At 41.9% G+C, this 10,856-nt stretch overlaps 1 protein-coding gene across 1 annotated transcript in view; it reads left to right on the top strand.

The window, feature by feature from the left end:
* The first annotated feature begins 7,026 nt into the window (after window positions 1-7,026).
* The window catches only part of robo1 (roundabout 1), a 285,369-nt gene continuing 281,539 nt past the window's right edge, over window positions 7,027-10,856 (top strand). Inside the window, exon 1 of the mRNA XM_043416409.1 lies at window positions 7,027-8,114. Coding sequence (XP_043272344.1) covers window positions 8,054-8,114 — 61 coding nt within the window. The 5' untranslated portion in view covers window positions 7,027-8,053. The remainder of the gene's footprint in view (window positions 8,115-10,856) is intronic.

Below are 10,856 nucleotides of genomic sequence, written 5' to 3'. Positions count from 1 at the left end.
ATTTATAAGCTTCGTGCTCGCCCTCGCAGTCTTTTCTCACAATTTCACCAAAGTTATGTGTATTATTTAAACAACTTCGAGAAGGATTACCCTTCATATATTTGCAACGAGCTGTATAATCAACTAACTCCACCTTCCTCTCGATCAACGGATAGAACGACTCGCTCCCTCGATATACTTTTATACTTGGGATACGTGTCTTTTAGCCTCGTGGTTATTTCCCTACGACGGAGGCTACATCGATGTGTCTACAAACCGTATTATTTATACGAATATAATGCACACGTGAATCGTCCAAGCCGGATCGAACATCGGAAATTCGCGATGGTTACGTGCCCCCAAATACTCGGCATTATCGATCCCTCCATCCCTCTTGAATTCGAAGAGAGAAACTCGCCTGTACACTCAATCGCAGCCGTCAAATTATCCATAATAACTAATAAACCCGGCACACAAGCAGTTCGCTTGATTTCCGTCCTCCTGCTCGTGGTTAACCTGTACGTTGCTGAGGCCTCCAGCAATACCGAAACTCCAGATTGCCAATATCGAGTCCCCCGGGTGTATACAACGACGAAAATGTTCTCGTCATCCTCCGTCTCAAACTTGGTAGAATCTTATCGAACTTCACATCGAATGGTACTTCGATTTCGATTCCGTTATCTCGTTGTTACGTTCCACGATTTTGTCGATAACGAATTTTACTCAGGATATTGTTCAATGTTACGAAAGGTCAAGGTCCGTAGACCGAGCGCGGTTACGAAGTTTGTCTTGCACGAAAAGGGTTGTGAACATAATTTTGACGTTTTTCGTTGGTGCTCGTCGGATTATGATGGAATCAAAAACTTACTGGAAAATTGGTTAAAGTTCATTTGGCAAGTTTACAAAAATGATCTCAACTTTGCTAACTTATTTGTAGGATTTGGGCGAAAAGAGTTGCAACATTCTAGTGGGAATTTGCTGAGAAGAAAATACGAATGTCAAACACCAAAAATATGTAAATAATCATTTTATTACAAAAGTTATATTCGAGAATTTTCAGCCTCCCTGAAAATAAATGGCTAAAAGTAATAGGCTGTTTCGTGCCTCGAGTGCGGTGACAAGCCCGAAAAAACTTGGCAATTTCAGAAACGAATGAGATCCGTTGAGCAGCTTGTTGCAGGTGAAAAATTGGGTGGAATAAAAAGATGGGGAAAAGTTAAGGAGGCGAAGATTGGAAGGAGAAAAAAGGCAGATGGGTTCGAAGGAGCTTAAGCCAAGATGACGAAGATGAGAGAGGAAGCTGGGCTCGGATGTGTGAATTTATACAAGAGAGCGAAGTACAGTTCTGGAACAAGGCCAAAAGATCTGAGCGCTTGACCCTTCCGTATGTGTTCCCTATTCCTGCTGCTGCTTCTGGTTTTACCCCTTTGGCTGCGCGATAGTGGCGAACGTATGTGTCGGTGAGCGAGTGGGAGAAGGGGATTGGTTATGGCTCTTGGTCTCGAGGGGCATTTCCGGGATGATCCGAACACTAAACCGCACGAGGTCGCGGAGGATGACCAGGACAAACGAGAGTTTCGTCTCTGGCTTTTGCGAAATAATGGTAAAGGAGTGAAAGAAAATCATCGAGGCAGTAAACCCGATGAATTGATACCTCGATCCCGGAGCAGAAGTTCGCTCGCTTCTATATTTTCTTCCCAAATCTCAGATTTCTTTGCTTCCTGATGAATTGGCGCACGAGGTGAAAGCTCATTGCTCTTTTTTATCAATCGTGTCCGCCGAAAGCCCGTTTTTTTCTGTCCGTCGACTCGAGCGACTTTTTTTAATTGCCTCAAGTTTTTCCGCCTCCGGAAAGTGCTCTTGTTCAGCGTCTTTTTTAGCGGTGATAGCCGTGCTCGGGACGCGGCAAAAGTCGAATGTAAAACTTCCTTATCCGGATGAAATCTTGCGCGGAGCCTTCCGCCCCGGAGGCATCTGCTGCCGAGCTTCCAGCCCAAAAAACTCGTGAGGATTTGCCTTTCCGTTCCACGATAAACTAAACGAATAACCAAGAGGTTTTCTTCGCCCCCACCGCCGAAAACTCCGGGACTCGGTTCGCCAGTTTTTCCCTTTTTCGTCAACCGAAACGCACCGTGGCATAGTTCGACTGAGATAGTCGACTGCACCGCGGAGAGAAACATGCTCGACGTGTGCAGTCGACGAGCGTCACTTCTGATGTATGGGAGCGAGTCGCAGAGTCGCGAGTACAAGGACCGAGGGGCGCCATGGCACTTAAGGGTGCGATGTTACGTCGCGCATAGGCTTTCTTTTTCTCCCTCCTTTTTCCCTCGCTCTCCTCCTTTTCTCCAAAAAACCACCATATTTTTCACTACTCTTTATTTATTGTGTTTTCCTACGCTTTCCTTTCCCGCATACGTATTTTCCTTCCTCTCCTGCCCATTTATATACATCTAGCCATCGAAGTGTGTGCGTGTGTACACTCGCTACGTCTCCCTTTGTATCGTTATACACGAGCGTTTCTATCGTGATTTCGTCATGGATCCTTGACTCCGTTGAATATAAACGTGCGGCTAGGTGGTCCAGAGCAGCCCTGCCGAAGCCCTGCACAGTTTACTAATGGAAAACTCTGAGCCTGAGAGAGAGAGAGAGAGAGTCTACAAGAAAACACGCGCGTTAAAAAACTTGCTTGAGGGATACTGAGAGAGAGAGAGAGGAACAAAGCGGATGGAAAAAAGCGTTGTATTTTGAGTTTAATACGGGCCGCCCTTACGGCCGTATACTTGCGACAACTACGAGACACTCCAGCTTGAAAGAACCACGACCCGAGACTAATGGCTAACCGTATTCCGAGATCACCGCGCACCGATAACTTCGGGACTAAAAGTTCTCCTTCTTTTCTTACGCTGCTCAGGGGTTGCTTTTACCGGAAGAACCGCGACGAATTTCATATGCAAATATGCGAGCAACGTACCTGTGAACGTAAACAAAAATGCGGAAAAGTCATTTTTCGTAAGCTGGGCGCGTGTGCCACGGTTTTCGTAATTCAAATCGTCCGGACCCGATTTATTTAAACGAATTTCTTCAAACTCTGAGGAGAATACATTCGTTGAGTTACTTTTTCTTGTCGATGGGAAAGCAGAAAAAATGTTTATTGAAAAACTAAAATGCAGCTTTGTGAGGAGCCTCCGAAGCTCATAGGAAGAGAATAAAAACACAAAAATTAGTTCCCGGAAGTAGAAACCGATGGGATAGTTCACGGGAGAGGAATAAAAAACTTAAAAATTGATGCTTCAATAATTCTCTGGATTTTTATATTTAAAAAAACTGACCGCAGTCCAGGAAAGGAACGGACGAATAATTTTCTTAGATCCAACGAACCACTCTCTTGAGCGTTTTTTCGTCTTTAATTAATATGCGTCGAGAGATGCTACCGCGTGTCTCATTGTAATATATGAATAATGGTGCAGGATCGCAAGAGTTTCTCATCATTAGGCAAATGGACGGATCCATCGTTAGTTCAATTAGAGAACTTTGTGTGCGAGTATCCATACGTATAAAGGAGGTGACCCTTGGCAATTGATTTCCATGACGTCGAGAATAATTAGAGTGTTTCCGAGGGTCGATAATTCATCTGAAATTATATTGATTCGACAAACCCATAGATGTTGACGAGAATGCGGGTCAAACCTGTTTTTCGATGGATTATTATCGGAGTATCTTCGTTTTCAGCTTCTTCCTCTATAACTGTATGCAGCCTTCGGCAGATCTCTCGATTTACGTTGATTTTACATCGCAGGGCAACAAACACCAGCGCTCAAATCGGCGTCCATGTATATATCCGGCGGACTTGTGGCGATAAATCGTAGGCAATGCCCCCGCATTGATTTATCGTTTGTAATTCTTGTTGGCCCATATCCGTTCGCGAAGGTAGAACTCACAGGGTTTGTTATTATAACTCGTTCCTCTCGCGGTGAGATTAATACGGCACAATTTGGTGGCACGGGGAACACACAACGCGGTTCACAAAGCCGTTCGCCTCCCTCTCCTCTCCCACCTTAAACTCCGCTGAGCTTTTCCCTTCCTCTTTCTTCACCTTACTCTTCAAATGGAGGCAATAATAGCTCCGAGTCACGAGAGAAGCATTCGTGCTCGATTTTACGCGGTAAAGAAGATCATTCTCTCGGCCGGTCTTGTCCACACACTCGGAGAGATGCACGTGTGCATGAAGGAATGTGATATCATAATATACAATGTAGAACGATTATTATACACGAGCAACTAAACTCACGAGCTTAGCCTCGTGCCAACACAGGATATTGTAATGCGAATATAAACACGCTCATTCCACTTTAATACACTCTCGAACTTCTCGTCCTCCTGCCTTTGTGATCCTCGACCATGAAAATTTGCTCTTATTTCAAGTTACCATTGATCGGTTTATTCGACCAGACTCAAATGCTCTGTCAAGTTCATGAGTAACACCTGGAATTCCAGTTTTCTTATTGTTTTTTCGAGATTCTGATTTTTTTCTTTGTTTTGTTTACTACGAAACGTCGGGATGACAGAAATATTTGTGGAAAATCCAATTTAAGGTGCACGAAACGATTTTCTTAAGAAAGTCTTGAAATTTACACAGAGCTTCGATGGGTAGTCAACTGACACGCGTATCAAATTTTAAATGGTTCGTTTTATTGGTTATTTAAATAAACGTGTTTGAATATGAAGAAAAACGTGCGTGAAAAATCGCTTATCTTTCCACATAACGAATGAACGCTTCTTACCATTTTTTTATGAAATCGTACACAATAATAATGAAGTATATAATGAAGGTCTGGGAAAAAGTTCGAGACGATTGTTTTACTAGTAACGAAGAAATGTTACGTTAAGGGGGGGGGGATAAGGTATTTAATTTTTTTTTCATTTTTTTTTATTTTTGAAATTGAATGCATAATATCTAGTGTTTAAAACTTTAAAGCGTTTTTCCCACAACTCACGTTTTCAAAGTCGGTACCCCTCGTAACTCGCCGCTAGATCATCTGAAATCAATGAATTAAAATTCATTCGTTAGATAATAGTTTTCCCCAGGTAACGCTGGAGAGTTTTTTTTTGTTAATAATTTTTATTTTGCAATAAAGAAATTAGCCGATTTTTTCTCAAAAAATTGTGATTTTCCCTTCAAAGTGGTCGGAAAAATTGGAAATTCGAAAAACCCTCCCAGCGTTACCTGGGGAAAACTATTATCTAACGAATGAATTTTAATTTTTTGATTTCGGATGATCCAGCGGCGAGTTACGAGGGGCACCGCAAACCTACTTTTTTCGGAGATACGTCTGAAAAATTGCTGCCATTGCCGTATTTTTTAATATTTTTTTCGGAAAATTTGAGAAGATATTTTCCAAATATCAAACTTCAATGTACCACTGGTTAAGTAAAGATATTTTTACTGTGTCGTCAGTAAAAAATTCACAAAAACATGGCTTTTTTCGTATGATTTGACCTTACCCCCCCCCCCCCCCCTTAAAAATTGAACAAAATTGGTAACGAGCAGTCGTGACCTCGCATTTGCTTATTTCGACATTTTGTTTTTCCTTGACTTGAGCCATTGCTGTCTTTTTATTAACACTTTTTTCTTGATCCATTTCCCTTTGCGCTCTCTAAAGCGTGTATTTGCATAAAAAACTATAGTATTTTAGCCAGGGACGAATAAAATTTCGGGTTCAATCAGTGATGGATCCTCGATTAATTGATGGCTTGTAATTTCATTCGCCAAAAAATAAGTTGACAAAATTTATTCACAATTTTGAATAAATAACTCTGACATTAATTTAGAGTGATGATATCTTTAATTAGGAAGTAAAAATCGACCGAATTTAGACACCCATAAAATACGATCCTACGGGCATGATCTACGTTAATTTTCGCGACGATACCCCGATGGGTAGGAGAGAAGAACAGCAAATGAAAACTGCCTATTTTTTTTTATTGTTGTTTATTATATATTACGTTATAAATTTTTTATATTACAAACAAAACATCAAAAATAGCAAAAAAATTGTCAATACGCCTCGAGAAGACCAGATTCAACTGAATCCGCCGTAAGGAAATAACAAATAACAATATTTATGTAAAACTGTGTTTATGAAATTATTTCAAGGGTTCTGATACCATCAAAGTTTAATTTTTTCCTCAAAGTTGAAGTTATTTTCATCGCTTTAAGGAGGGTGGATCACGAAATCAAAATAATCAGAATTTCATCAAATTTGGTGATAACATTCTTTGGCATCAAGTATACAAATACAATTTTTTTCAAATTTTTTTGCCACATGCTTATCGAATAATTGAGCGTCAAATGGAAGTTGCTATGCACGAGATGTACAGCTGTAAACTCTATGCTTACGCACGTGAACTTTAGTGTTCAATTACTCGAGAGCTATGTGGTAGAAAAATCTTAAAAAATGTGTATTATCTTAGATATCTTCAAAGAATACATTTACCAAATTTTATTAAATTCTTATCATTTTGAAATTCTTCATATTTTTAACATGGTTTAGCATGACAACATTGTATCGTCGCGATCCACCCTCCTTAAAAACGATGAAAATTTTGCACTGTATTTGAGCTGAAAAAATGAAAAAAGGAACGAGGAATTTGAAAAAAAAGGACTGATCTTTCTGATCTAGAAACTAGAATCGACAGGAACGGAGTACGAAACGATGCCGATGCTGTTGATGATTACCGGGACCTTCCAGGGCTCGGTATTGTCCGCCGGTCATATGTAAGCAAACTCCGTATACGCATTAGTATAAAGGAACTTATAAAAAAACTCATCCCTCGGTCTGTGCTCGACGATGTAATCCTGCCACTCAACCCCCTCGATAGGAGCTCGAAGCATCGGAGAACGCGCGTGTGTCGCGGACGCTCGTGAGCATGCGCGGCTCGAGTTAGCCGCCAGAGAGCCGAGGATCGCCGAATAGACACGAGAGGGAGCGTCGGGGCGCGTGGCGCCGCGTCCGAATCTCTGCCACAGCAGTCGCGAGACGACCGTCGTCGCGTTGTCACGGATACTTATTGTTGCGTATACTTCCCCTTCTACCTCGCTCGATCGCTCTTCGGAATTTAGTCGATTCGCGATCACCCATCGCGATAAATTTTGGAGTATTTTGATTTTAACTATTGAACGAACGGAGCCGCAGCTCCGTCGACTTTAACATTGCGACCAAATATTCGCCGGTTTTCATCGAAAAAGTTTTCGATTTTAAAATTACTATTTCGAAAAGTTTTCATCATGGAAACGAACGATCGAACAACGACTTCGTGATTTTCGGCCTGCCCCTGTATCGTGAAAACTGTGACTTGATTGCCCAGTGCTGAGCAAGAATGATCATTTTTGCCAATAAAAATGGATCGTGCTATCGATAGTTTGGAAAAATAATAAGAGAAACGACGGTGTGGTTTTGTGCTTAATGCTCACAGCAGCTAACGACGAGTGATGTGGATTATCGAACGAAAGTACCAAATGTTTAGCACCCCTTTCCTTGGGGATTAACGATAGAGGAATTTTCGTGGAATTGAGTATAAGCAACGAGGTTTTTCTCGTTAACGTGTATGCCAAGGGAAATGTGAGGTTGTTGCTTCCCAAACGTGCTACGAGCTGATCGGTTCTACGACGCCGGTCACGCGTGTTTAACTCTATCAGCGCGCTTGTTTCCTTCCGATTTGCGATCGCCTCGCGCGCGATCGCAAACAATCGCTCCTAAATTCGTTTCCACTCCCAAATACTATCCCCTCGAGTTGAAATTTAGTTTGTTTACGTTTTCGAATCTTCAGTGTGCTGACCCAGTGAATACCGAATATTTAAATCGCTCAGTGTTTTTCTTTTATTCACGTGTGTTCGATCCCATCAGTTCTCATTAAAATAACCCCGCGAGAGGGAACATAACGAGGAAATAAGTGGGAGCTCGTGTTATTTCTACGATGATAAAGTGATGGTGATAAACCAGTTGTTTTTATCGTAAAACGTACAGTTTTTACGCAAAGTGTGATCTCTTACCTGCCTCTCTGGATATTACCCAAAATGCAGTCCTACAGGATCGAGATCCTTCTCGTCGTGGCGGCCCTTGCGACCGTCGTTCAAGGTCAGTTGCGCATTATTTATGATAACTGCGTTTTTGGATGCACCGGAATTCCTTTTGTTCGAATTTCTCTTTTCGTGACGTTCGACTCCGAGTCAACTTTTCCCGTATCTTTCGTCGGGCTCGCACATTATTCATGCGAGGATAAAGTTTCTCGAAATTCACTTCTTAACGAATGGATGGAAGCTAAGCTCGTTGTTGCATTTCTGGAAGGCACGATCCGTGAGAATTCTCGGGAATTCAAGCGGAATATTTGGACATGAATATTCCGGCAACAAAATTCCGTTTTCATGATATTATTCCAATTCGTGGAGAAGAAAATTCAGTAGAAATTCGTAGCTGATTCCCGATCACAAGCAAAATCTGAAGCTGATATTTGGAGTGGAAATGGGGAGTAAAAATTTGGAGTAAACTTCCTTCTTCTTAATTTAAAAAACTTTTTTCCGTGAAATTACAAATCTTTCGGAAAATATCAGTCTCAGTATGATTTTGAGAATCGCCTCCATTGGATCAAACCATGAATCAAAAATTTCAAAGTTAAATTCCGTTTGATCGAATCCCGGTCTTATCCCCAATGAAATATTTATGACAAAAATATCGCGGACTGAAACTCGAACGCAATGAATAATGTAAAGTAGTTAAAATATTGAATTAACAAAAGGAAGCTCTTTCTTCAACGTAGATTCCAAAGAAGTCAGACAACTTTCCGTAAAAATGTGTCAAAAAAAAAAGTCGTTGCTTCCAAAGAGCACCCAAGCAAGTGTCAGAATTCAAGAAAAATTGAGTTCCCGAAGTCGTCAAGGATTCAGCGATCACGGTAAAACAACAAGAGTTTCGTGAAAGTGAAAGCTCTCAAGAAAGATTGAGGGAAGTTCCGATGGGAGCGTGCTTCGATTTTCCGATGTTTTAGCACCTCGCGGAGACATTTGTATCCGTGAAGTCTGTCGTTAAATCGTAGACTTTTCCGCCGATTGTTTAACAGCATCGACGAGATGTTAATTCAGCACTTTGTCTCGGGCCTGCGTCACTCGATTATCCGTCGTTCCATGAGCGAAGACAAAACTTTGTCAACGTGTCTTGTAGCAGAGCTTTACAACCCTTCTTCGTCAGTTATCTCTCGTTCGTCACTTCATCGTCGTTCGAAGTCTCGAAGCGGCTTTACGTGTAAGACTTACTTCGGCAGGCTCTTTGGTGAAATTAAGTGCGACGGGTACACACCTCGACTGTCGAATAATCTTGCATGCATAACGAGTGCACACGGGGTGTATAAACACAATAAGTCGAATAACGCGCAATCCGTTAATGCATCAATTGAGTTAATGGCTCGTGCAATTAATCCAAGAGCGAGAGAAGCGCATTGTGAAACGTTTTAGTTATAAATTAAATTACAACTAGTCGAGCCAAGATCGCGAGGAGAGTTATCCGTCGTTCTTCAACGTCGAGCTTTCAGCTCATTTATGAAGAAGCGATTGAAAGAGACGCTGAATTATTGAGGCGTAGGCAGCTGATGAGTGCACAAACAAGTTTCCAAAAGTTTTCACTTCTAGAGCATTTTGCAGAAGGAGAAAAAATCATAGAGACGCGGTAAGAATCCCGTCGATGTCGAGTCGACAGCGCAGTCATTTCGAGAATATCAAGATAATGCTTCGCTGCCTGACGAATTTAGAATGCGAGCGCGCGATTTCGGGAGAGGATTCAATTTGACTGGACATTTCCAATCGCGTACACATATCGACGCTGCTGAATAATCGATAATCCTCCGGATCCCCAGTTGTTGTTATTCCCCTTACAAAACTTGGTGTGTGGCTGATGAGACTGAAATATGAAAATGGGACAAGCGAGAATAATTCACGAGTGTACTCTCCGAGTCGCGTTCCATTCCTAGTACACGGCCCGGCCAGTTGTTCTTTTTTTATCTATGCTGCATTCACATAAGCGAGTTTTTACGTACAGTTTCGTTCCGGTGCTTTTCTTATCCAGAGCAACGCTCAGCACCCCGAATAATTAATCGAAATCTATACCTGCACGAGTTCGAAATAGCAACATTTCGTTCCACCCTCCACAGGCTCAACTTATTCCATCGATAATAAGTCGCAAAATACACAGCTGACGTGTACAAGTTTTCTTGGTGCGAAAACCCCGTGGCGAAGTACGAAAGCAGATTTTCACCACGTGTTCCTCTCTTTTTCCATTTTTATATCCGCACGTGAATACATTCATGTTTATATATACGTATGAGCACACATCCGGGGAACAATTTCGAGCTGAATAATTGATGTCGATGCTCAGTGGCTCGGAACTCTTCGAACGCCTCCCGCAAGGTGTATCACGGGCCTTTTTTCTTATTTTTCCTCCCCATTCTCGTCCCCCGAGCTTATATTATTGTACACGTTACGTTCATATGTAGATCGTGCTCGCGTACAGAGAGAAGAACGTAGGCTAAGTACACGGTATATACCTATAATTGAAGTGTGCTGGAGTGATGTCGGAAAACGTCAGTGTTATGGGAACATGAGACTGACTAAGCATGATAAATTTGTGTATGTGTGTGTGTGTGTGCAAGCACGTCTGTGTGTGGATAAAAGTGATAAAAATACGTGTCCCTTTGCCGCATGTGTGCGGATGATGCATGCAGCGATCGCTAAACACCCGGAGAAAGAAAAAAAGACAGTGTCATGCGATCGAATTGAAAACTCAGTTGAGAGTGAAACAAAACTCTCCCAGGTGACGAATCCACTCTGGTGA

This window comes from Venturia canescens, chromosome 1, assembly GCF_019457755.1.
Source record: "Venturia canescens isolate UGA chromosome 1, ASM1945775v1, whole genome shotgun sequence".
In the NCBI taxonomy this organism is placed as follows: domain Eukaryota; kingdom Metazoa; phylum Arthropoda; class Insecta; order Hymenoptera; family Ichneumonidae; genus Venturia; species Venturia canescens.
This window is presented reverse-complemented; position numbering and strand designations above follow the sequence as displayed.